Source organism: Mirounga angustirostris, unplaced genomic scaffold (assembly GCF_029215605.1).
Source record: "Mirounga angustirostris isolate CCGP_5_RB_7025 unplaced genomic scaffold, mMirAng1.0.hap1 SCAF_6, whole genome shotgun sequence".
Lineage (NCBI taxonomy): Eukaryota > Metazoa > Chordata > Mammalia > Carnivora > Phocidae > Mirounga > Mirounga angustirostris.
Window position 1 is genome coordinate 107926389 of NW_026991714.1, and position 26562 is coordinate 107952950.

A 26562-nucleotide genomic window follows, 5' to 3' on the forward strand; every position below is an offset into this window, starting at 1 on the left:
GTGTGTGAAAGTGGTCACTCCTGCCTCGCTCCTCCCCAAAGAAGTGCGGACAGCAGGTGCCTGGGTGCCTGCAGGCTGGAGCTTTGTGCAGGGACGAGGGGGCTGCTTCTCCGGATCCCTCCTCGCGGGCAGTTTCTTCTCCAAGAGGCCTTTTCAGAGGTGCTTCTCCCCGCGCACCTTGCCTCCTGCTGCCCCATCCGCTTCTTGCCTCGGCTTCCCTGGCCCCTACCATTCCTGGGGCTTGGACCGGGCCCCCGGGCACCCAGGCATGCAGAAGGGAAAGAAAGAAAACTTTGCCAGTTCCCTGTAGGTGGACTCCCCCTTGGACTCCCTCTTGGGGAGATGGGAGCATCCACCACAGCTGCTCCCAAGACCTATTGCTCCAGGGCTGGGTGTGGTGTGGGAGAACGAACTGGTGGGGGGCTGGGTTCCCCTCGTCACACCCTCTGCCCCCACCTCTGGTGTTACTCCCCGACTCCACATCCTCTCCCTGCACTGCCCCCATGTTTCTCATTCCGAGTATTAGCAAATGGCCCTCTAGTCCTGTTTGCTATTCTATACTGGAGAAACGGGTATCATGAAAGGTTAAGGTCTGGCTTCAGAGTTCATGTTCTTCCCACCACCCTATCCTGCCTTTGATGAAGTACCTGGGGTCACAGTGAGGCCTGATGTCCTGATTCCTAATCCCAGGCTATTCCATCACCGGTGTTTTTCAGTTTCTGAGATACTAGTTTCTGGGGCCAGTGAGCTCCATGAGGAAGTAGAGTATAGCATAGGGGTGAAAGTCCTGGGCTTTGGAGCCTGGCTGCCTGGGTGTGAATCTTGGCTCATTTTCTACCTGTAACCTTGGGTGAGTTCCATAATCTCTCCATGCCTCAGTTTCCCTATCTCTAATAGGGGATCATAATCTTAGTGTTTGTTTTATAGAGTTGTTGTAAGGTTGAATTCCATGTAAAGCACTTAACAAAGTGCCTAGCACCTAGTAAAGTTTTCATATTCAGTAAATGTTAACTATTGTTATGATTGCCTAATAAGCTGGAGAAATTTGGGGATAAAGTTAAGCAGGCTCCTTTGTTACAGGACTTCTCAGAGCCTTTACCATGCTATTACGAATTGGCATTTTGGGGAGGGGATGTAGTAGGCAGCATTTTCCAAAGTTTTTGGACAACTAATCTCTCTATCCTTTTAAATTGCATCCCTCTAAATTCTCAACTTGCAAGATGTTAAGCTGATGTCCGAGAACACAGTTCAGGAAGCACTGAGCTGTACATCAAGCTGCTTGTTTCTGCTTGCCAAGGTTGAGCTGGGGATGGGGGTCCAGGTTATTGCTGAGCCAGCTCCGAGTGACTGTATGTGGCAGAACTCTGGCTATGCCTGGCTTCCCTCCTACCCTGTAGGTATGGGGACAGGGAAGAGGTGTGAGCCTAGGCACCTGAGGATCTCTGGAACCTCCTGGCCATGAGGAATGGCCTTGGCAAACCCTGGTTCGAAGCGTATTTACTGCACTTCCTTCTGCCCTGGGAGGAGGGGTCTTATGGTAGGTCACCTGTGGTGGGACCGGCTGGGACCACCAGATAAGCAGCCTAGCTCAGGTGGTTTTGCAGCGTGGCTCTGTTAGGAGAAAGCAGGCAGCAAGCAGAGTTCTACCATGACGTTCTCCCTAGTGTGTGTGGGGCTTGAGTAAACAGTGTCCCTGGTGTATTTTAGCTGCAAAACTAAGGGGGTTGAAAATTAGACAACCTTCAAGGTCCTTTCCAATGGGAACATTTTGGGAGTCTGTAAACCTGGGATTGGGGTAAAAACCTAAAGAGGTATTCCCTTTAGGAGTCCTAAAATACAAAAGGAAGGACACAGGGAAAGCCCCCTCCCACTCCCACCCCCCCCTTCACACCCATGGGATAGCAAGGTCTGGGGAGACAGGGACCCGGCTCCAGGTCATTGGTTGGGATCCTTTTCTATAGGAGATTCTTAGAAGTGGATTACCTTTTTTTTTTTCGAGAGAGAGAGGGGCAGATGGAGAGAGAATCTTAAGCAGGCTCCGTGCCCAGCGTGGAGCCAGACGTGGGGCTCCATCTCACGACCCTGAGATCATGACCTGAGTTGAAATCAAGAGTTGGAGGTTTAACCAACTCAGCCATCCAGGTGCCCCAAGGAAGTGGATTACTTTAAGTAGACGTTTCTGTCTTGCTTTGGGCCTCATTCGCAACCTGTCTGGGTCATTGCCTCCTTTTATCCAGCCCAGTGACCCAGGGAGGAATGCCCACCACTCCCAGGGCGGTGTATGGAGGCCAGGAGCTGCTCAGACTGGCTGAGGGTGGGCTAACTCCTCATCTCCCAGAACAGTGCCAGGAGCAATGCCAGGTAGGAATGTGTACCATTAATTACCCCTGAGTCTGCCCAAACCTAGCATGGTACTGGCGTGAAGAGAGTTTGCAGATAAGCAAATAAATCTCTTGCTTTAAAACAGTTGTATACACATGTGAACAAACATAAACCATAGATACACACACATGCACATGCATTTATGTGTGTGTTTGGGGGGGGTCTTGAATTACACATTAGAAACTGCTCAGTGGCGACCTTTGGGTAGAGGGTTAGACCTTTGGTTTTCACTTTGTGCCTTTCTGATTGTATTTGAATTTCCCTGCAGTGTGTTCTAATCTTTTTATTTTATTCTTTTATTCTATTTTTTTTTAATTTTTAGTTTTAAATGTAATTTATTTTTTTAGAGCAGTTTCAGGGTCACAGCAAAATGGAGTGGAAAGTACATTACTCTGAACACCATCAATATCCCTCATCAACACCCCTACCAGAGGGGTACATTTGTGGCAATTGAAGAATCTACAGGGACACATCCGGAGTTCATAGTTGACCTTAGGGTTCACTTCTGGTGTTGTATGTTCCATGGTTTTGACTACTGTACCCACCATTTTAATACCATACAGAATAGTTTCACTGGCCTAAAAAAATCCTCTGTGCTTTGCCTATTCATCCCTCCCTCCCTCTGTAATTCCTGGAAACCACTGATCGTTTTACCAATGACTAGTTTTACCTTTTCCAGACTGTTGAGAGTTGGAATCATGCAGTATGTAGCCTTTTCTCATTTGCATGTCATATCCCTGCATGTCTTTTCATGGATTGTTAGTGTACTTCTTTCTAACACTGAATAATATTTCCTCATCTGGGCATTTATCCGTTCACCTACTTAAGGACTTCTTGGTTGCTTTCAAATTTTGACCTTTATGAATAAAGGTGCTATAAACATCTGTGTGTAGGTTTTTGCGTGGACAAGTTTTCAGCTCACTGGGGTTAATACCAAGGACTGCTGGATCATATGGTAAGAATGTGTTTAGATTTTTTTTTTTTTAAAGATTTTATTTATTTATTTGACAGAGAGAGAGACCGCGAGAGAGGGAACACAAGCAGGGGGAGTGGGAGAGGGAGAAGCAGGCTTCCCGCCGAGCAGGGAGCCTGATTCGGGGCTCGATCCCAGGACCCTGAGATCGTGACCTGAGCTGAAGGCAGACGCTTAACGACTGAGCCACCCAGGTGCCCCAGAATGTGTTTAATTTTGTAAGAAACCGCCAGACTGTCTTCCAGAGGGTCTGTACCATTTTGCATTCCCACCAGCAGTGACTGAGAGTTTTGGTTGCACTGCATCCTCACCAGCATTTGGTATTATCACTGGTTGGGACTTTGGGCATTCTGATAAGTGTGCCGTGGTAGCTCGTTGTTTTATTTGCAACTCCCTAATGATGTCTGATGTGGAGCATCTTTCATGTGCTCAGAAGCCATCTGTGTGTCTTCTTCAGTGAAGTGTGCAGGTCTTTTGCCCATTTTTTAAATCAGATTTTTTTCTTACTGTTGAGTTTTTAAGAGTTCTTTTCTATATTTTGAATAACAATTCTTGATCAGATGTGTCTTTTGTAAACTTTTTCTCCCAGTTGGTGGCTTGTCTTCTTTTTATTTTTAAAATGTATCACTAGAGAATCATCTGAGCTGCATGACTTAAACTCTATATTTAAATTCTTGCATCAAAACAGATTGAGGTCTTAATATTAAAGGATGAATACACAAATGAATACTCCACAGCCCCGAGGCTGGGGAAGGCTAGTGGAGGGGTCATCCCACAATAGCCCCCACTCTAGTCCTGGGCCTGCTTGGTTTGCTGCTGGGCATGGAGGGGCGGGAGGTCTCAGGGGTGATGCTTCCAGGCCTCAGCCTCTGCTCAGCTTCAGCCTGCTGCACGTTCTGGGTCCCGCACCAGCCTTCTGGGGAGGATACTTCTGTATCCTTGTGCCAGGCATAGCACTGCCACCACCCACCCATCCTTTCCCTTTCATGTGCTGGAAGTCAGGCTGGACTCCAGGAGGTGTGCAGAGCCCAGCCTTCCTGGAGGCCCCCGTCTCCATCTCCCCTGGTTGAGGTGGGGAAACAACAGGGCTCTCCGTTATGGCAGGGGGATGAGTGAGTGGGAGGAGTAAGGTTCTTCTTGTTCTGGATGATTCTGCCTCTTCTGCCAACACAGCATTTCTAGATTCCTGTGTTTGAGGACTCTGGCTACTGCCCGCTCGTGGAGCCCTTGAAATTTAACAGTTATACTTGCAGATGTATACACAGCTTGAAGAAACAGGCCCTTTTCCCAGTCCTTGAGAAGTCTCCTGTATAGCTGCCATATACTTTCAACATTCACCTGGTACTCTTGGTACTCTCTGGAGAGCTTGGTTCTGATGGGATCCTGGGATGCCCAGGTCTTGGTGCTTGTCCTCAGAGCTGACTACTGGGAATAAAGGCTGGATAATATAAGCAAGAAAGTGTCCCAGTACCTACAAGAAAGGAGTGTTTCCTGGAGTGTGGAGCACAGAATCAGTTACATCAGAATCGCTGGGGGTGGGGAAGGGGTGCTTGTTTAAATTTCAGAGTCCTTGGCCCAGCCCAGGTTGAAGGGCCCAGAATGACTGGGGCCAAGGCATAGGCATTTTCAGCAAGCTGTCCAGGTGATTCTGACGCGTGATGAAGCAGTGCCACCCAAAGTGTGGTCCATAGTCAAGTAGCATCAGTGCCACCGGGAAGTGTGTGGGAAATGCAAATTTGGGGGCCTGTCCCAACCCTACCGATTCCGAGACTGTGGGGAAGGTAACCAGCAGTCTGAGGTTTAACAAGACCCATAGGTGATTGTTTTGCAGACTGAAGTTTGAGAAGCCAGAGGGCCACAGCTGGATGAAATCGAGTGCCTAGTGGCAGGGGGTTGGCCCTAGTGGGGAAGCAAGGGTGGTGTTTGTGCCACACAGTCCCCGGAATGGCAGGACTGGAGGCTGGAAGTGCCCCAGAGGCTGGTTTCTAAGAATTGGAACAATCCCTAAAGAGGCCAGCTGCCTGCCATGTGGAATACGCTCTCTCCGGTGAGTCCCCGTGTCAGTGTCCGGACCAGAGTGTCTGCAGAATGGGCGAAATACCCCGGCCTGCCAGAACTGCTGACGGACAGGAGGAGAGCCTTGGTCAGTGCAGAAGGTGTCATGATACCTGTGGACACCAAAGAGAGAGCAGATCTGCTGGATTGTAACTCACTGTGTTCTCCTCCGTGGTGGAGAGCCAGTGCCGGGCAGGCAGCTGGGAGGGGAGAGCAAGGTGCGGAGCCCCTAGAAGCCTACTTGAGCTCACCTCCGAGTGGGGATGGTGCCAGGAACGACTTCACCCGGTACAGCAGGCCCTCCTGGTGCCTGGAGGTACCCGAAGACTGGACGATGAGCAGATTTCTTAATGTTGAGAAAGGGGAAAGCAGGTAGACATTATGAGTCGGAGAGCCAAATCCCTGCAGTCTCTGAGTTGGTTAGGCACTGGGGGCAGGGATGGTGCACCCCGAGGGCGCCCCAGGTCATCCAGCTGCCATGGCTGTCCTCCTGGGCGTTACTAGGCAGGTAAACCGGGGGCCTCTAGGCATGGGCTGTGTGTTCGAATCCTCATCTGACACGGGCCCTCTGTACACCGTCGTGGAGTTGATGGGGAAGCGTGTGTGGCGTCGTCAGGGTAGAGTTAGGGGCCCGAGTGCCGGCTGCGTGGCTGCACCTGCTGCTGTCGGGCTGGGGCGTGGTTGGCCGTGACGGTTCAGGACTGTTGTCCTTGGCTCTTTTCCTACCAGTTACTTGGAAGAAAGCAAATGTCTTTACCGAACGCTTACCAAACAAAGCTGGGCACTAAGATGTTTGACGTTGAAATGTCCGGACACCTCAGCGGGCTGAGCAGCAGGCGGAATGCGAGGGAGGAGTTGGACAGGATCTGCACCAGGGCTGCTTGTCCAAAACACTCCGTGTCCCAACCCAGGGAGGCGGGGAGGAGGGAGGTGGTGGTCCGGCCCTGCCCTGTGCTCTTAGGGGACCACAGCTGAGGCCTTGGGTTCTGAAGAGAGCTCCGAGACAGAGAAGGGAATAGTACTGCACAGAGGAGGTGTAGGGAGATGAGGCTGCTCTCCGGGGAGGGCCAGACTGGGGATTTGGTCTCTGGGGGGGAGGGGAAGACCCAGGGGGCTCACTGCCAAGGGACAGCTTTCGACTCCTGCTGGGCAGTCTGCGAAGCCCTCCTGGGAATGCGTGCCATCACCCTGGGAGCAGCTTGAGGCTTCCCTGTGGTCCTGCCCGGGGCAGGGAAACGTGAGTGGACCCTCTGGGTCTGAGTCCCGTGGTGCATAAATAAATGCAGTAGTGCTAACCCCAGGTTCCAGGCCGGGCTGCCTGCAGCTGAATAGAGCCTGTGTGAGGTATTCAAATCTTGGAAGAACAGCCCTGGCCTCAAGTGAGCTCAAGAAATCGCCACCTGAATGGACTTTTTTTAAAGTTGTTTTTTTAACAGGCAGTACATACATGTGGCCAAAAAATGCAAATATAAACAGTAAGCTTCATGTCTATCCCCAGTTTTCCCTTCCAAAGACAACCAGTGTCACTGAGTTTCTTGTTTATCGTTCCAGGGATGGTGTGTGTCTGTGTGTGTGTGTGTGTGTGCATGTGCGCACGCGCGCGCCCATACCCCACCAAGTTCGTCTGTTTACAGCTTCTTTTAAAAAAATGTTAGCTTAGTAAATACACAGTTTATACCTTGATCAAGAATGATGATCATTTCATATGCCCATATATAGAACTGGCTAATTGTAAAAATAGCTACAGAGTGCTCATTGTACGGATCTGTTCAGATTCACTTCACCAGCCTGCTGCGGATGCATAGTTAGAGGTTTGTTATCACAGAATGCCCCAGTACAATCCACGTCCCTGTCCCTTCACACAGGCATAAGTGTGCCCGGGAAATAAATTTCCAGAAGGTGAGTTTCTGGTTCAGAGCGGGTCATTTTACATGTTGACATCTCTGGGTTTGTAATTGGCGACTCTAGCATCTTAGTGTGGGTAAAACCTTCCGTTCCTTTTCTATAACTGCTTGTTTATATCATTTGAGTTTCTCTACTGGTCACTGGGTTGGGTTTTTTTTTTTTTTTTTTTTAATTACAAAACATTTTCCTTAAATTTGTTATTTCTCTTGTCTTTCTGTTGTTTTCCTTATTTCTTATTGTGCAGAACTTTAATTTTATGTCTTATATTTAAATCTCTGGTCTGGCTGAGATTAGTTTTGATGATGGAACAGGGTAGTACCCAGCTTTTGGCTTGTTTTTTCCCCCCCCTCTGGCCATGGGTGGGGCCTTTTGGCTTCATTCCTCTGGGAGGAGAGGTGAAGGGTAGTGAGGGGTCTTTGGTGCCCAAAGCTTCTGCTTAACAGTGATCTCCAGAGGAGAAGGGTGTCAGGGACACGACCGCCGCTCATGCTGGCCTCGTGCAGGGCGCTTCCTCTTTCTTCCAGCAGAAGGTTCCTGGCCCATCCATCATTCGGATTTCCAGGCTCTCCTCATCAGCAGGGTCTGAGGATTCCGGCAGGAGGGTCAGGCTGAGGGCAGGACCCGGGAGGGCTTTGGGCTGATGGCTCAGCCAGCCACAGGGAGAGGAGTCAGAGCAAGGGCACCACCACGGGGCCCCTTAGCAGCCTCACCGCGGTGCGCAAGGGAAAGGGTCTTCGGCCCACGCCGCAGGTGGCCAGTCCTAGCTCTCTCCAAGGTCACTAGGCCACCATATGGCCTTTCGCAGCTCTGCCTACAGTCACCTCTGGACGCACTGACCAAAACACATCCCCACGCCCATCATCCCTGTGGGCCCCGTAGGGACCGGTGGCACCTAAGGAAGCCCTTCAGCCTCCTTGCAAACACCATGCGCAGATCTCCAATGTAGCTCTGAAGGGCCCCTAGAATCCTGTAGGTGAATGATGGCATCTAGTGCAGTGGTTCTCAAAGTGGGATCCTTGCACCAGCAGCATCACCTGGGAATTAGTTAGAAATGCAGATTCTGGTTCTGCGGTGGAGCTCAGCTACATGTGTTTAACAAGCCCTTGGGGAGGTTCTGATGCACATATTGCAGTTTGAGAACTAGGTTGGGGCCCGATGTGCAGGGGGGAGCAGGTCACCTGGGGTCAGCAGGTGTGATGGTGGAGGGGGCCTGCAGGTCCCCTGACACCCTTACCTGTCCCTGGACACCTCTGCAACTGCAGCAGCCACTGGCGAGCAGGAGGAAGTAGGTTGCACGACAGTCTGAGTGGCTCGGGTCGCAGCAAATCTGGGTCCCTCCTGGGCAGTTTAAGTGGGTGGGGCATGGCAGAGGGGTCTGTATACAGAGGGACTTTGTGAGAGCAGCTGTTCCACCCAGGGCCAACAGGCAAGAGCCCTGGGTTCCAGGCCTTTCTCCTTCCCTACTCCTGATCTGCAAGTCACTTACCCTTTCTGAGCTCCAACTGCCTCACTTGCCCTCATTCCAGATCCTGGATCACATGAGCCCTCCTGAGGTCTCTTGTCTCTAGCAGTGAGGATTTCATGCCGTGCTCCCATGCCTGATGAACCAGAGGTTGGAGAATGAAAAATGTAGCTTGGGGCAGATCCATGTTGGAGGCCACCGTGGATAGCTTGGGGTCTGTAGGCTGGGCACAGGGGACAGGGGCTCTGGCTGGATGGTGATGAAGACACTGGAAAATAAAGACAAATAGACCCGAGCCCCTGAGAACGAGGCAGTGCCGGCTCGCCTCTGAGGTTAGAGAACAGCTCCACACGCTCAGCGTCCCGTGTCAGTAGAGGTGGGAGTGAAGCGTGGGGGAAAGGGGTTTGCGGGGAAACGTAGCCACTCACACGTGGTGAGCCCTGTCGTGGTGTGTGTGGGCACAGGTGCGGGCTTGCCCCTGGTCGCCCTTTCTAGCTGGGGGCCCAGCAGGTGGAAGGTAAATTGGGTTGGCCCAAGTCAGGCCTGATGCAGCCTTCCTCCTGCAGGCGCCTGGCCTGTGGCAGTTGCTGGGCTCAGCAAGGCCGGTGGGTGCTCCTGGCAGAGCCTGAGGACGCTTGCTTTCCTCTTCCCTTTCAGATTGAACCATGAGCTACCCAGGTTATCCCCCGCCCGCAGGCGGCTACCCCCCAGCTGCACCAGGTAAGAATGTCTGGGGCGGGCAGGGGAGGGAATGCTCTCTCAGCTCAATGTCCAAGTGCGGACAGGGAGAGAGTAACAGTGCTTTCCAGTCATCTCCTCTCTACCCTAAGGGCGCAGCCAGGATGGGGAGGGGCTGGAGAAAACCCTGGACCCAGGGGCCCAGAAAGGCCTGGATTTGAAGCCCTTCTGGAAAGCCAGGACGAGGCCAGGACCCAGTTTCTTGCTTTATTAGCTGATAGCAGCAGGCAAATGCCTTCTTTTCTCTGGAACTCTGTTTTCTCCTTTGCACGTGGTGCCCCGTATCTCTCCTTCACTGGGTTGTCCCTGAAACTAGTGAGATAGCCCAGTAGAGCCCCTGGCTCCATGTCCTCCAAAGCACCGTTCGGTGACAATTGCCCCCCGCTCAGCAGCAGGGCCCCCTGCCAGGAGAGGAAGTGGGGGCAGTCGCTAAGGGTCAGATGTCCCTGCTGCAGCTCCAGAAGCTGTGGGCTGACAGCACTGGGCCTGTACCCGAGGCCAGGCCGTCAGAACCCAGCCCCACCTACACCACATCCCTTCACAAACACATCAGCTCCACTGGCCCTGGCCCTTCCCAGGTTCCTGAAATGAGACTGGGTCTCCATGGTAGGGGAGCAGACGGGGGGATCATTCCAGGCTGGTCACCCCGAGGTTGCCTAAGCCGTGCTGCCCCTTGCCCCATAGGGCCAGCAGGCACGTTCACTTCCCCAGAGCAGAGGTCCTTGAGTCTGAGCACCCATGACCCTGCAGGCCATCTGTGCCCACCCTGCCATTCAACAGGCGGAGAACAGATTGGGAGCAGGGAGGTGGCTCAGCCACCGTCACGTGGCGTATCGGGTTGAGCGGGGCCGTTTCCCACCGAACGAGGCCCAGCCCAGGTGTGCCAGTGCCGGCCTCATGGTTAGTCTTCTGCCCGGTAGGGATGCTGCCATTGTGTCCTACCACCACCACCTCCACCACACGGAGCAGCAGAGAGGGAGCAGGCTGGGGATTCCTGATCTGCAAGTCACTTACCCTTTCTGAGCTCCTCTGAGCACGCTGTCCTCAGTGGCCCGGAGCCCTGGATTGGAAAAGCTAAACTCGAGGCCCTCAGGGCCTGCTCACTGCCCTGGTCAGAAAGGCACCTAACAGGCCAGCGGCCCACATGATGATGCTGGCTGTGGCCTGGGAGCCCCTTGTCCCAGTGCTGGCCGCGGCCTGGGAGCCCTTGCACAGGCTTTAGGTCTTCGTCCTCATCCAGGAAGTTTGAGGCAAGCTAATCATCATCCCCACGTGTCGGCTGAGGAAGTTGAACTAGAGGGGCTGAGGGCCCCACCCCAGGGCACACACCTGGTCCCTCTGGGTTCAGAGCTGGGGCTTTTTACCGCTCTTCCCAACTGCCCCCTCTTGTAGGGATGGGTGTCTGTGTTGCAAGACCCAGCCCTGTCTCCTTCCACCTTGCTCTCCCTCCCTTCACAGACTTGTCACTGCAAATAACCCAGTCGGCAGGACACCCACCCTTCCCTGCCATGCTTTCCCCTCACTGTGGGTTCTCAGTGCTCTCTGAGCTCACGGCTGTCATGGGCTGAGCACAGTGACCCCGAATCATCTATTTTTATGTCTGTGTTTCCTTTCCATGATGGTGAACCCAGGAGGGCAGTTCTGTCCTTGGTCCTTGGCCCTCCTACCTCCTTAATCCCAAACACTCTTGGGAGGGTTTGCTGATCCCCACCTTCCTGCCTGGAAGGAGGGGGAAGTTCCCTCTTTTCTCTTCCTCCGGCAGCGGGATTGGGTTCAGCTTTCTTGCCTGAGTGTTTCTGTGGGGTCTGGAGTGCTGTCCGCCAGGCCCTGCTTTGGCCTCCCCTCCTGACCGCCTGAGAGGTTGATGCTCTGCCTTTCCCTGTGGGGAGTGCCGGCAGGCCACTAAAGGGCTTAGTGTTGCTTTCAGGTGGCGGTGCCTGGGGAGGTGCTGGCTACCCCCCGCCCAACATGCCCCCCATCGGGCTGGATAACATGGCCAACTACGCAGGGCAGTTCAACCAGGACTACCTCTCGGGAATGGTGAGTCCAGCCCTCCTGCTGGGGCTGCCCCTGGGGGTCACACCTGCATGGCCAGACGGACAAAGGCTGCTGGCTTGAGTGGCTTCACAGGTGTCGTGTGTGTGTGCCTACCTGTGGACACCGAGTATTGAGCTGTGTCTTCGAGCGAAGGGTTTTCGCTGGGGCTCTCTCCGCTCACTGTCCTCTGCATCTCGATTTCCCATCTGTGAAATGGAGGGAAGGGGCATGCATTGGGTTGCCCGGTCTCTCTCAGGTCCCTTTCAGCTCTGAATTGGATGGGGGCGGTGCCTTCATACAATATGTATTGAGCGCCTTTTGTGTGAGCGCAGCGTAGGGCCGGGAGGGAGGTGAACGTATGTGCGCGTGCATGTGCATGTGCGTGTGCGGTGTACGTGTGGGTGACTGTTCAGCCCCGGCCTGGCTGCGGGTGCCTGGTAGCATAGGCAGACATGCTACTTTCACTTGTTAATTGGTTTGTAGAAGAATATATTTTATAATCTAGAAGCAAATGCTTGCTCAGTGTCAACCATGCAGCCATGCGCAGTCTCATTTGTGCCAGGCTTGTTCTAGGCACCGGGGTTATGTGAATACAACACATAGAAATCTCAGCCCTGAAGCTCCTGGGATGACAGACGGTCACCATAAGTAAACTGTGTGGTGTTAGAGTAAATAAGAGCAGATAAAGGGCTCAGGAGGACAGGTAGAGGGGATGGGGGACAGTAGTTTCAAGTTGGGTGGTCAGGCTGGACCTCGCTGAGAAGCCAGGGGTGCTCGGACTCTGAGCTCTGAGCGCTGCCGGGCTCAGGCCAGGGAAGGATGGATGGACAGGGTGTGGCCATCCTCCTCAGGGGGCCGTTCATCTTATGCTTGCTTTGTGGACTTTTCAGGCGTCCAACATGTCTGGGACATTCGGAGGAGCCAACGTGCCAAACCTGTACCCTGGGGCCCCCGGGGGTGGTTACCCTCCCATTCCACCTGGGGGTTTTGGGCAGCCCCCTTCTGCCCAGCAGCCTGTTCCGCCATATGGAATGTATCCGCCCCCTGGAGGAAACCCGCCCTCCGGGATGCCTTCATATCCGCCCTACCCAGGGGCCCCTGTGCCAGGCCAGCCCATGCCGCCCCCTGGCCAGCAGCCCCCGGGGCCCTACCCCGGACAGCCGCCAATGACCTACCCTGGGCAGACGCCCATGCCACCTCCTGGGCAGCAGCAGCCAGTGCCAAGCTACCCAGGATACCTGGGGTCTGGGACCGTCACCCCTGCTGTGCCTCCAGCCCAGGTGAGTGCCCGTCCCGTTGCCCTTTGTCCAGGCTTGGGTGCCAGAGGCCTGAGGCTCGTGGCCCAGTGTCCTCTGCCAGCTAGGCCAGGGAGGGTGCAGCGGATGGAGAAGGGCTCTGTCCTCCATTTATAGCTTCTTGTTTTAACGGTGTTGTTTTCTCTCACACTCCCCACCCCCAGTTTGTATTCTTTTTTTTTTTTTTTTAAGATTTTATTTATTTATTTGAGACAGAGAGAATGAGAGAGAGAGAGCACATGAGAGGGGGGAGGGTCAGAGGGAGAAGCAGGCTCCCTGCCGAGCAGGGAGCCCGATGCGGTACTCGATCCAGGGACTCCAGGATCATGACCTGAGCCGAAGGCAGTCGCTTAACCAACTGAGCCACCCAGGTGCCCCCCCCCCCGTTTCTATTCTTAAAGACCTTGGGGAGCTGCCCTGTTTCTCGCAGCTTGGTTAGATGTTCTGTGTGCGAGTTGGATCTGAACATCCCAGGGTACTCATCATTCCTCCTGTGTCATTTACTGCCTGGGCTCTGTGCTTTGTAGGAACGGTCTGGGCCCCTAGCCTCAAGCCTTGTGCCCAACAGGGCTTAGTCTTCAGTCCCCCGAGGTGCCTCTCAGGCTGGTCTTAGAGGGTTCTTAAAACCTCCTTTGGCTAGGGAAAGATTGTTGGCAGTTCCTCCGGGGCTGCTCTTGGCTCATTTTGGAGAGCATTTCGTGTTTGCAGTGCCTAGAATTCATTGTCATGGTTACGTGGCCAAACCAGCCAAGCACAGGGCTGGTGGTATGTGCTTGACTACTATTATTAGACGGAGGGTCCCTCTCCTCCCTGCCCCCACACTCCCCTACCCCTGCCCTAGTCTCCATCTTCCCTCTGCCTTCCCCTTCATCCCTTCTCCGCGCTTCTCTTCTTAACCCTGTTAAAACCGGTGGTGCACCAGCCCCAGAAGGTAAGCCACCAGGAGACCACTTAGGAAGGAAGATTTGTTTGCTGGGTGGTGCAGCTGTCAGTGTCAGGAAGGGATCCGGCCGGCAAGCAGGTCTGAGAGCCTAGAGAACAGTGCTAGGAAAAGCAGAGTCCGGGAAGTAGGGAGGCGGTGTGTACCATGGTAAGGGCCGGACACCGGCATTTCTGCAGGGAACGTCTTTCTCTCGTTTGCACCGAGGTGCTCCATGGACTACCCAGACCCTTTCAGGAGGGCCCTAATACGTGCTCACGTGTGCTATGGCAGTGAGCTTCCCAGGGCTGCCCCCCCATCAGGAACCCAGGCCCCGTCCTGGAGGACCTGGGCATAGGGCGGATTTTTAGCATCAGGACTCAGCTAGAGACGGGCTTCTAGCCACGGGAGCCAGGCAGAAGCCTCAGCACCAGGACATGAGGATATCTAATGATCACAGTAGGCTCACTCAGTTACTGATTACGGGCTCCTTCCGGTACCCCAACTTGTAGTAAAAAAGGTCACTTTCAGAGTCTGGGGCGGGGAAGTCTTGCATTTGGGGGATACAGCATCTTACGTGAGTCTGTTTGTCCGAGCAGTTTGGAAACCGAGGCACCATCACAGATGCTCCTGGTTTTGACCCCTTGCGAGATGCCGAGGTCCTGCGGAAAGCTATGAAAGGCTTTGGTGAGGAAGCCTGGGTGGCTCGGGTCCTAACTGCCCCCCTGACTCGCCAGCTCCGTGCGGGGTTGCTGGGAGGAGGGAACCCGGTCCCCGTGGTGGTGGTGGAAGAGGAGGTAGATGTGGGGGTGCATTTGGGATGCCCAGGAGAATGGAAGAGCCCAGGCCAGGGAAGTCTCCAGTGCAGAGCATCCCCATGACCCCAGCCCTGCCCACATCCACCTCTTCTTCCGCCAGGGACCGACGAGCAGGCCATCATCAACTGCCTGGGGAGTCGCTCCAACAAGCAGCGGCAGCAGATCCTCCTGTCCTTCAAGACTGCTTATGGGAAGGTGAGTGGGGGAGGGTGGCAGGGAAGGGAGGCCTGGTCCCCACTGAACTGAGGCATAGCCTCTAGCACAGCCCCACTCACCCCTGCTTTTCTTTGGTGCCAGGTGAGCCTAGATCTCCTGGGTGGGCAGTAAGGCCTATTAGGGCATTTTCTGCTGCCCACCCAGCAGTGACCTCTCAGCTGATGGCATCTTCTAGAACAGAAGGATGCTGCGAGGGGGAACTCCAAAAGTCCGCAGGGCACTGAGGTTTGATGAGAGGCACCCAGAGGTCTGGGTTCTAGCCCTGGCTCTGCCATGACTCACAGAGACCATGGACAGGTTATTTCCCTTTAGCTCCCACTGGGCCGGTTTTTCCTCCTGGGGACCCAGGCTGCTAATCCCTGCCCTCTTCACGACCACCCTAGGAGGTGTAGCTGGGAGAGGAGCTTTGAAGGAAAAGGCTTGCAGTTCTGCACAAATGCATGGGGATGTATTTTGAAGTTCTGGGCTTTTGAATCTTAGGTAAACACTGGGTAAGTTGAATAGACTGGTTTTCTGGCCCAGTGCTTCTCCAGCTTGAATGTGGGTCCCCTGGGCAGCTGATTGAATTGCAAGCTCCAGCTCTGCAGGTCTGGGCTGGCTGAGATTTGGCTTTTCTGCCAGGCCCTGGCTGATGCAGATGCTGCTGGTCCTCAGATCTGGGATGTTGTCCCTATTAGTCACCTCGTGTGCATTCTCAAAATAGGTTTGTTTGTCTCTTTGAATATTCGATCAGGATTTGATCAAAGATCTGAAATCTGAACTGTCAGGAAACTTTGAGAAGACAATCTTGGCTCTCATGAAGACCCCGGTCCTCTTCGATGTTTATGAAATAAAGGAAGCCATCAAGGTGTGTACATGTTTGTGTGTGTGTGTGTGTGTTCCTTTGCTCACATGGACACACAGGCCAGGGAAAGGCCTGGACTGCACGGTGGGGCTGAATCCGTTCATTAGCTGCCGTTGTCAGTGTGGTTCCTGGATCCTCTCGGGTTGGAGTCCAAGTGCTGTAGAAAGGGTGACTTCTGGTGACTCCCCAAGAGGCAAAACAGGTGTCATTCATCATCGGGGGCATCTGAGTCCATCTTAACAGCATGGTGGCAGCGGGGTAGTAGAGCTGGTGGTGACATGATGGTAGGAACGGGGCAGAGGCCTCGGGTGGTATCATCCTCCTTCATTTAGGACTCTGCGTGAGCAAATGACAGAAACACTCTTGAGGGGTTTAAGGGAAACAGGTGCAGATTTGGTTATGAGGGTAAAGGTGAGCTGCCCGGCTTGAGGAAGGGCAGGGACCCAGGCAGGATTTCTCTTGTCTCTGCTGCTTCCCAAGTGCCCCCTTCAGTCTTCATCTGCCGGGGGCAGAGGATCCCTGTTGACTCCACTCCATTTACCTCTCAGAGATTCAGCCACAGAAAAGACCAACTGTCCCTTAGTCCAAATTCCAAATAGGAGCAGACTCTGGCCTACTTGGGGTTTACTTTCCGCCCCTGGTCAAGTCACTTGTGACCAAAGGGAGTGTTGTCTGCATTCCAAAGTCTCATGGCTCCCAAGACCCACAACAGGTATCCCATGGTTGGGGAGGGGGCAGCTCCCACAGAAGGGGGACATCCTTGTGAATTGAACAGGTGCTCCAGAAGGAATCTATCATTTTTCAGAGGCTTGATAGGCACAATGACTCTTCCTGCCCACAAGAGGAGAGGCAGAGAATTCAGTATGGAGCCTGGAGGGGGGAGAGGACCCCGCTGAGATCCTCAGACCCGCCTTCTTCTAGGGAGGGGTCAGGAAGCAGCTGGGGACAGCACCCAGGAGCGGCCCCCAGGCCTCTGCCTGGCCCAGCTGCCGCCCCCAGCCGGCTTCACGAGGTGGTGGCAGTTGTGGAGTATGGGAAACCACACGGGGCTGGGGTCACCTGTCACTGACGAGCCATGTGTCCTTGAGCAAGTGTAAAATGGGACTGCGGACGCCCTTTCTTGTGGCCTGTGGTGAACACTGAACTCGGTGGCTAGCAGAAGCTCTTTGCAAGCTCTGAGGAATTGCAGTTGTGCTCATCATGAAAACAGCTCCCCTGTGCCGTGCTTCCCACGTGACTGGCACTGTTCTAAGTGCTTCACGTTCGTAACATTTAACCCTCAGCACTTTGCAGGAGGTAGTAGGTGTTAGCGGTGCTCCCATTTGATGCGCAAGGAACCTAAGGCACAGAGAGGTGAAGAAGGGCGCCCGAGGTCACACAGCTAATAAGCAGCAGGCCCAGATTCAAGCCCGCCCAACAGCCAGGCCGCTGCCTGTGTCCTCGGCCTTTTCCCCGCCCCTGACGTGCTCCTCTCTCTCTCTCTCTCTCTCTCTCTCTCTCTCTCTCTCTCTCGGCCTCGTTGGTGCCGCCTCTTCTAGATGTCTTCAGATGCTCCACAATCCAGTCCAGGACTGTCCTCTGTCCACATGTCTACTCTTGCTTTATACACATTTTTCAGTTGTGTCTTGTCTCGTTCATGAGCTGAGCTTGGAATAAAACAGATCTGGGTCCACATCTCAACCCACCATTTACTGTGTGGCCTTGGACAAGTCACTACACCTCTCTGACGCTCAGTTTCCTGGTGGGGGAATGAGCATGGTCCTTTATGTGACCTCTGTTCATCACCATGTCACTGTCATGACCTGGGACTTTTCGGGGCCTGGGGCGGTGGCAGGGAGCTTGGCTGCCTCAGGCGGCCCCAGCGGGGCGTGGGCCTGTGCTGGTGGCTGCTACTGTTGGGACTGGTGCCGTGGGGCACAGGGCCCCTGCTCTCTTCCCTGGGTGCCGGAGAGGGAGCTGTGACAAGCTTGTGGTTTGTGCTCTCTGCCACCTTAGGGAGCTGGCACTGACGAAGCCTGCCTGATCGAGATCTTCGCCTCCCGCAGCAACGAGCACATCCGGGAATTAAGCAGAGCCTACAAAACAGGTTAGGCTGGCGCCCGCCCCTCAACCCTCCACAGACTCCTGTGCTTGCTGGGCCTTGGCCACACCCTCTCCCACGGCCTCTTAGACCTTCCTGGACTTCTTATCGCCTCATCCCCTGCCCCGCCGCCAACACGTGGGGCTTTGATCCAAGACCCAGCCCTGCCCGCTGTTTGCACTCAGGGCAGGTGACTGAGGTAAGGGAGGGGTAGGAGGGAGAGCCTCTAGGGTGCGGTTTGGGCCGAGCCTGACAGACGGCAGGTCGGCCTGGAGGTCACAGCCCCGTGACCCTGGAGGGCCGTGTGGACCACCTGTCTCGTTGTACCCAGGACTCCTGGGCCCTTCTCTTGCTGGTGTCTGCTGCTGACTGTGGCTGCAGGGTGGGCCTTCCCTGTGTCTCCCTTTCAGAATTCAAAAAGACCCTGGAGGAGGCCATCCGAAGCGACACGTCGGGGCACTTCCAGCGGCTCCTCATCTCTCTGTCTCAGGTACCTTTCCCACAACAGAGCTCGGGGCTCAGAGCAGAGAGAGGTGGAAAGGGCACAGGGACGGGGGATGTACGCAACTGTAGGCAGCGGCCTTGACCGTACCTCCTGCTTCCTTTCAGGGAAACCGGGATGAAAGCACCAATGTGGACATGACACTGGTCCAGAGAGACGCCCAGGTGGGTGTGATGGCCAGGTGCCCCAGCTGGGCTTCCAGAGTCAGGGGGCGCCCCCCACTTTCTTCTTGCTCCATGAGGGAGGAGCTCTGAGGTGGAAAGAGCGATGGATAAGGAGCGGGTTCCAGATGCTGTGAGTCTCGGGTGGGCTCTGCTGCTTATCACCTGTGAGACCTTGAGTGTCCCCCCGCCTCTGTAGGCTTCTGATCCCGCCCTTGGCGCGAACCTGGGAGACAATCAAATATGACAGGAGTTGGTAGGTCATGATGGGTGTGGGATTTCATGTGACCTGGTCCTCTTCCTGTGGTCGGTTGCATATGTCATTGTGTTTGCGGACAGGCAGACTTTCCACTTGTCTGTTTTGTTTTTTTTTTTAAAGATTTTATTTATTTATTTGAGAGAGAGAGAATGAGAGAAAGCACATGAGAGGGGGGAAGGTCAGAGGGAGAAGCAGACTCCCCGCTGAGCAGGGAGCCCGATGCGGGACTCGATTCTAGGACTCCAGGATCATGACCTGAGCCGAAGGCAGTCGTTTAACCAACTGAGCCACCCAGGCGCCCTCCACTTGCCTGTTAATGCTTTTGAAGGTTGGAGCCTAGAAACCAGCTGTCACATTAGTTGTGCAGCCTTGGAATTCTGCAGCCGGGCATGACTGTAGACAGACGGCGAAGTTCTCTCCCATTCCCTCTGTCCGTCAGGTCGTTTGAGCACCTCTCTAGAGGAGCTTGGGTTTCCCACGGATGAACTCGGATCACAGCAGTTGTGGCTGGAGAGAGCCGCAGCTTTCTAGTGGGATGGAGCTGGCTAGGCCTCTCTCCCCCTTTGTCGCCCCTGCCACCCCCAGCCTGGCACTCCCCAGGAGCTGCCAGCGATCCCCTTCTGTCTGCTGTCCGTCAGGCGGAAGAGGACCTCTGTGGAGGGGCCTCTTTGTAGGGCTGGAAGACAGCTGCTCTCTGGTCTGGTCCATGTCCTTTCCAGATGTGGAAACGGGTCTCAGAGAGGCTGACCCTTGTGCCTGGAGGAACCTGGAGGCAGGGACTGGATAAGGGCCCAGACTCCTGGCTTGTTCTATGTATCCCGGCTGCACCCCAGATGTCCTCCTTCAGGGTCTGCCTTAACATCTCCCCTGGCTTGAGACATGCACTCCCATTTCTGCACTCAGGGCTGGGCACACCCAGGCTCCCAGCTCTGTTGCTGCAGTGGGAATTTTCCTGTTCCCACTTTCCTGTCAGACAGGCCTGGCCATTCCCTGGCCGAGGCAGAAGCTGCCTCACTTTCAAGGTTTTTTTGTGCCCACTTCTGTGTCTTCTTAGTTATGGATCTGTTCCTGCCTCACCTTGACCTGTGGGGTCTCTGAGCCCCTGGTGGCTGCCCTCCTCCCCTGGCCGTCGGTGCCTTGAGATCCCAGAGCCACTACCTGAGGCCTGGAGAGTGTTTCTGGGCCATCCGGCATGGGGGGTTGCAAATTGGCAAATATTTGGGTGCAAACTTGCAAAAATTTAACAGGGAAGTGCAAATTCTGCCCTTTTGCAAACATTATTATGGTATACACAGGGAAACACAGGGAAAGTGCCTGCCACATACAGTCCCACACTCAAAATTGCAATCTGTTCATTGTCATAGTATTTATTGCCATAATATTTAGTGTTCCCCCTTACAGATAGGGAAACTGCTTATAAAGATTGAGAATTTCATATAGAACTCTGGATTTCTGGCAACTGTGGGTTCGTTCTCCTCTATTAAAGTCCCCAGCAGGTGCTGAGAAGTGATCGCCCCTCTGCGTGCTTACCCTTTGTCCCCACCACCCTCTGGCCTCACAACTGGCCTGTTCCCCTCATTTAAGTTGCCCAGCTAATCCCTTTGGGCTTTCAGGTTTGTGACCCCACATCTCATCTGACCTTCGCATTTCAGAGGTGAGGAAGTGAGGCTCCATGAGGGCCGGTGGCCTGCCTGGAGCCCCGTGGCAAGTTGGCAGCAGAGCTAGGACTCCAGCCCAGCCCTTGTTCTGTTGTCCCTGTTGTACGCTGCTCCCTTGCTGGGGTTAAAGCTGTCCCTTGCCTGTCCCGGCCTCAGCTGGCCTTGGTTCTCCTGGTCCTGAGTGCCCTGCCCCCGCCCCCCGCCCGCCAGCCTGCCTTAGAATCCTCTGTTGCCCGGTGAGACGACGAGTGGATGGTGTCTAGTTCTGCACAGTGCATGGAGCACAGCCAGGGCCCCGCCCCCATTTCCTTCCCCAGTGGGCCTGCACTGGTCCTAGGTGACCTGGGCCCAGGCTGCGGGGTGAGGCTTGCACTGCATGCCCGTCTTCCCCTCTGCCCAGGAGCTATATGCAGCCGGGGAGAACCGCCTGGGAACAGACGAGTCCAAGTTCAACGCAATTCTGTGCTCCCGGAGCCGGGCCCACCTGGTGGCAGGTAAGGCGGTCCCAGGCCTCCCTAGGGCCAGATAGATGAGGGCAGACAAGGTACGAAGGGGAGACAGCTAGCAGGAACACTTGGCAGTCCCACTCCATAGGGCTTACTCTTCCTTAAAAGAGCCCCCTGGTGGCGATATAAAAGATCTTAGCAGCGGGTTTCCGGTGTTTCTGCATGCATCTGGTTCTGGAGGAAAGCAAAGGAAGAGGTGAGAGAAATGGCAGCCTCCTGCTGGCAGGTGTCTTTATACACTGGAATGTGGAAATTAGAGCTGAGAGAGCCTTCAAGAGCACCTGATCCGATGCTTTCCAAAGCGTGGCATACAAAAATCAGCGTAACAATTGATCATACAGTGTACAAAAGTACATTGTTTACTCATTCATTCAGAGTCTATAAAACAAGCTCCTGCCATGGGCCAGGTCCCGGAGTGGGCGTGGGGAAGCAGCAGAGCACAGGATTATGGAGTCATTGCTGTTCTGAGGCTCACGTTCTTGTTCTGGGAGACAGGCAGTAAACAAAAATTAAGTGAAATCGGTACCAGCTGGTAAATCCTTTAGTGACAGACAATAAAGTTGGCAACAGGGATAGGGAGTGGTGCAAGGGTCAGGGATGGTGCTTGGGGTGGTCCTTGCTGAGGTCATGACATCTGAGTTAAAAACATGACAGAGCTGCCAAGTGCAAAGGCCCTGGGGGGGGCCGGGTAGGACTGAGAATGACAGCCACACTTAGCAACACGGTGGGGGCCTGAGTGAACACCCAGGCCCCTGTTCTGTGCACTCACTAAGGCCAGAGCTAGAGTTGGCACGTGGGTCTCCACTGGGCCACCTGCCTCTCTAGGAGCCTGGAGTCCCAGTGCCGTGGGTGCTCAGCGTGTCCTCGGGTAGGCTGTGGGGCCGGACAGGTGTTAGCTCATCGTCCCGCTGAGAGACAAGACAGACACATGAAATGATGGAGAAGGAACGTGGGCATGGACCGGAAGTGAAGGGATTTGAGAAGAGAGCGAAAATTCTGTCAGTGTGAGTGGAGGGGTGCTGGGTGGGGTAGTAAGGTATGACTCGGGTGAGCCATGAGCTGATGGGAGCGAGGTGCACGCGTGTTGTGGGGTGAAGAGCCTGCCTGACTTGACAGCAGGGTGGGTGGGCCCGGTCAGTGGGGCCGCCTGGGGTACCGCAAGCTGAGGGGAGAGGCAGGCTCTGGCAAGGCTCTGTGTTCATTTGCTCGGGCGGCCACAGCAAAATACCACAGACTGAGTGACTTACGTGACAGATACTCATTTTCTCACCGTCCTGGGGGCTGGAAGTCCAAGACCAAAGTGTCAGCGGGTTGGTTTCTTCTGAGGCCTCTCTCCTTGGCCTGCAGATGGCCAGCTTCTTGCCATGTTCTAAAATGCTCTCTCCTCCGTGTGGGCATCCCTGGTGTTTCCTTGTGTGTCCAGATCTCTTCTTACAGGGCCACTGGTCAGATTGGATTAGGGCCCACGCTAAGGGCCTCGTTTTAACTTAATCGCTTCTTTAAAGGCTGTACATCCAAATATGGTTACGTTCAGGGGTGTACTGGGGGTTAGGACGTCACCATATGACTTTGTGGGGACAGAATTTAGTTCGTTATTTATCTCTTCTCTCTTTCCACTAGTTTTCAACGAGTATCAGCGGATGACAGGCCGAGACGTCGAGAAGAGCATCTGCCGGGAGATGTCCGGGGACCTGGAGCAGGGCATGCTGGCCGTGGGTAGGCGTCCCGGGCCCGCCCAGCCGCCGGCCCACCCGGGGCTGCTCCCCCTTCTCTGGCTGTGGGCTAGTGGCGAGCACATGATCCAGGATTGCTAAATCCTGTGCCCAAATGGTGGGAAAGCAGCCTGCTTCCCGGCGCACGGCATAGCCGTACCTCCAACCGCCCTGGCGGGGTGCTGTTTGTATTTCAGGCGCAGCTCTGGGGCAGGGAGCTGCCGTGTGGGCACTGGTGGGAGAGCGACCAGCTGCTCTCCCGGAGGAAGATGACTCACATCCTGCCAAGTTTCCTCTAAAAATACATCCCTGCAGGCACTTGTCAGATGTGTGTGATGGAAACACGTGGAAAGATTTTTACTTGCAACAGCAGAACAGGCCCTTGCTCAGGAAGGCTGGCTTCGCTCCCGGCTACGTGGGGCGCCTCTCGCAGGGCCCGCCCCCTCTGCAGCAGGGCCCGCCCCGCCCCACGGCCGCCCGCCTGCTCAGGCCTCGCAGCCTCTCCGTACCCTGTGGGGAAGGCACCGTCTGCCCGTCTTGAGCTGTGCTTTTCTTTCTTTCCTTCTTTCCTTTCTTTCCTTTCTTTCTTTTCTTTCTTTCTGACTTATTTATTTATGTGAGAGAGAGTGAGAACTAGAGAGCACACACACACAGGGAGAAGGGGAGAGAGAAGCAGGCTTCCCGCGGAGCAGGGAGCCCGATGTGGGGCTCGATCCCAGGACCCTGTGATCAGGACCTGAGCCGAAGGCAGACGCTTAACGACTGAGCCACCCAGGCATCCCACACTGTGCTTTTCTTGGAGCCTTCTGGCCGGGGCAGATGGCGGGTCCTCCCCATTTCCCCGCATGTCCCCATGACACAGGGATCATGGCCTTGAGACACTCATGCCACTCAGCCATCCTTCCTCCATGAGGCTCACAGCCGCTAGGTTGCCCCATGCACTGGAGCAGCCAGATTTCTAACCTACATGGCTCCTTTCACCACACTGTTGCCCGGAAGGAGGTCGAGGTTGGGGTCCGGCATGTTTCTATTCCAAAGAGCCAGAGCCAGGATCACAGATAATTGAGCTTGGAGGAGAACGAGGAGAGGAAGGTGGATGTGTCCCATGCGGCCTCTCACAAGGACACTTGTTCTCTTCTCTGTGGCCCCTTGGACTGAGAGTTTTCTGCAGATGGAGTCACACTGTTTCTCTCTCCTAGTGAAATGTCTCAAGAACACTCCAGCCTTCTTTGCTGAAAGGCTCAACAAGGCCATGAGGGTATGTGCCTCCCACGTGCAGGGATCTGGGCAGGGGATGGGGGGTGGGTGTCTCAGCCTGACCTGTGACCCCACCCTTGCTCAGGGCAGAAGGTGCAAGGAGAGCCACCCCTCAGCCAAGAGGGCAGAGGGCCCATGGGCGGGAAGGTGGGACAGTAAGGAGGCCCATTGCTCATGCCCTTGGTGGACTCTCTTCAGGGAGTGGGAACGAAGGACCGGACTCTGATTCGCATCATGGTGTCTCGCAGTGAGATCGACCTCCTGGACATCAGAATGGAATATAAGCGGCTGTACGGCAAGTCGCTGTACCACGACATCTCGGTACGGCCCTCGGGGGGGATGAGCAGGCTGCCTCCTGCGGGCCTCCCTGGCCACCCCCTTGTCCCCTGTACCTCCCTGCTCGGAACTCTGGCCGCCTTGGCCCCTGCCGTGCGCAGGCGTCTTGCCTGTGGGCTTCGTACTTGCTCTCCTCAACTTCTCCTGGTTTGTCCATTTGCCCCCAGACTCTTAGAAGCTCCTGAGGGCAGGCTGGGTGTTGACCCTGCTGGCGCCCCCCACCCTACGTCCCCAGCACCCACCACCCCTGCTGCTCAGTAAAGGAGGGGAGGGGGAGTCCTAACACCAGCCTCAGAGAAAATACAGGGCCTCCCCACCTTGGTACCCGGTCACCCTGTGAGTCTGTGACCTTTTGGTGAGGACTCCCGTCCCGAGGTGATGAGTCCTTCTGTCACCTGGCCGCATGGCAGAGACAGCCCTGGAAGCACCTGGGCGCCAGGGCTCTGGGGTCATTCGGCCTGCAGTCCAGTCTGGCTCTTCTCACTTGCTGACTGTGTGTGACCTTGAGCAACTTCCTTACCCTCCCTGAACCCCAGTGCCATCATCCCCAAGACCAGGGTAACAGTAGTCCCCCCAGGAGTTCGGGAAGTCTTGAGCGAGGCGGTCCTTGTCAGGCACCCGGTGTCACATGCGTGTCTCAGAAGCGCTAGCTTCGCTTTTGCCCCCGTGCACCGGGGCCGGCATGACAGAAGGAATTCCTCTGTTAGGTTCTGAGCCTGTGTGAGCCTTGAAACTGGAGTCACCACAACCAGCTTCTGATTTCTGGCTCCCTCAGATTTCATGTTGGGCCTCTCACGGAGAACAGCTCATCTCCATTTTCTGGCTATAAAACTGCTGCTGTTCATCGCAGAGGATTTGTGGTTATTCACGAAGTGGCTTCCGTGGGCCCGTGGGCCCGTGGGCTGCTGGAAGAAGCTACAGGCCTTGCCCCCGGGGACGGCCATGGTGGGAGGAAATGGTCAGATGTTAGCTAAGCATCGGGCTCATGGCCGGCTCGGTCGGTAGGGCATGCGACTCTTGATCTTGGAGTCATGAGTTCAAGCCCCACGTTGGGCATAGAGCTTTCTTAAAAAATAAGTAAATAAAAAATAATATTTAAAATATGTATATTTTAAAAGAAGCTACGTGCACTCTGCACTTCTGATGGGATGTGACAGAGTCAGGAGGAGGAGAGGTCGGGGTGAGCTGGGATGCCCAGATGATGACAGTGCCGTGCACGGACGCTCCTGTCACAGTAGACTACGCCCCAGAGCGCATGTCGTATGGCATCACGTGCAGCCTCAGTCCAGCACAATGAAGACGCACTGAGAAAAGACCACCACGAGTTAGCCCTGAGTTCGGGGCTTGGAGGGCTGTTTTAAATTTTGCATGTTTATTTATTTTTCAAATTCTGGCTTTGATCATTGGGGTGAGTGCAGCTGTCTTCTTTTCAGCAAGGGCTTGGGGAGGCTGAACTGCACGCTCCGCGCTGAGTTAGGGGCGCCGTGACGCCGTGTGCGTGGGCCTCCCCGACCCTGGGGCCAGCGTGGTGGGGAGTGCCCCCCTTGGAAAATCAGGAGGTTAGGAGGCCACAACTGGCCACGGCTCCCTTCACTGATGTTTTCCTTGTTTCTGTGACCAGGGAGACACTTCGGGGGATTATCAGAAGATTCTGCTGAAGATCTGTGGTGGCAACGACTGAGCTGTGACTGGTGGCTCACACTTCTGTCCACCTGCCAGCAACAGCGATGCCAGGAAAAGGTCAAAAGAATGTCCATCTGTTTCTAACAAATCCACAGAAGAGCCCCCCAGGTGTCCCAGTGCAGCCCGTCCGTCAGTAGAGCCTTGGCCCATCCTCCACCTCCGCCCTCCTCTCCTGCTCCGCACATAGTGCTCGTGCTGTAGGACCTGGGTCCCTCTCTCAGGGTGCCTATCCCCCCCGCCAGCCCTCATGGCCGCTTGCTGCTAAAGTAGATGTTTTATTCCTTGACTCATGCAGTCAGTCCCTTTGGCTTGTGGCTGAGACTGTTGGCTTCCTATTAGTCATGTAATTTTATATCTTTATTTGGAGACACCTTTTTTTGATAGTCCTTGCCAGACAGATGCATACAAGTCTTTGCTGCATACACATTTTGGGTGAGAGGTTGGCGGGGGAGCGCCGTGTTCTCAGTAAGGAGTAAAAGGGAAGACCTTTAACAGTAATCTTAGCGTCTGGTGAGAATGTGTCCTCAGCTTTGTTATTGCCAAACTCACTTCACTCCTTAGAGTTTTCTTAGGAAAGAAAAAAGAAGAAGGAAAAGGCCAGAAAGTCATCTGTTCCTTCTTCCATGCAAAACCATGAGAACAAAGTCAGCTCCCTGCCAGTGACAGGGTTTCTTGTAACTTGGAATGTGCCTTAAACCTGAATGTCAATAGCCAAAAACTTTCTAAATTAAAGTCAGCCAGCTCTGGAACATTTTGGAAATGTT

At 54.6% G+C, this 26562-nt stretch overlaps 1 protein-coding gene across 1 annotated transcript in view; it reads left to right on the forward strand.

The window, feature by feature from the left end:
* ANXA11 (annexin A11) overlaps window positions 1-26562 on the forward strand; it is a 41576-nt gene extending 15014 nt beyond the window's left edge. The window contains exons 2-15 of the mRNA XM_045878202.3: window positions 9435-9497; window positions 11443-11555; window positions 12443-12832; window positions 14366-14453; window positions 14685-14779; window positions 15534-15647; window positions 17640-17730; window positions 18135-18214; window positions 18334-18390; window positions 20705-20798; window positions 22431-22526; window positions 23722-23780; window positions 23978-24100; window positions 25737-26562. Of these exons, the coding sequence (XP_045734158.1) occupies window positions 9443-9497; window positions 11443-11555; window positions 12443-12832; window positions 14366-14453; window positions 14685-14779; window positions 15534-15647; window positions 17640-17730; window positions 18135-18214; window positions 18334-18390; window positions 20705-20798; window positions 22431-22526; window positions 23722-23780; window positions 23978-24100; window positions 25737-25796 (1515 nt within the window). The 5' untranslated portion in view covers window positions 9435-9442 and the 3' untranslated portion in view covers window positions 25797-26562. The remainder of the gene's footprint in view (window positions 1-9434; window positions 9498-11442; window positions 11556-12442; window positions 12833-14365; window positions 14454-14684; window positions 14780-15533; window positions 15648-17639; window positions 17731-18134; window positions 18215-18333; window positions 18391-20704; window positions 20799-22430; window positions 22527-23721; window positions 23781-23977; window positions 24101-25736) is intronic.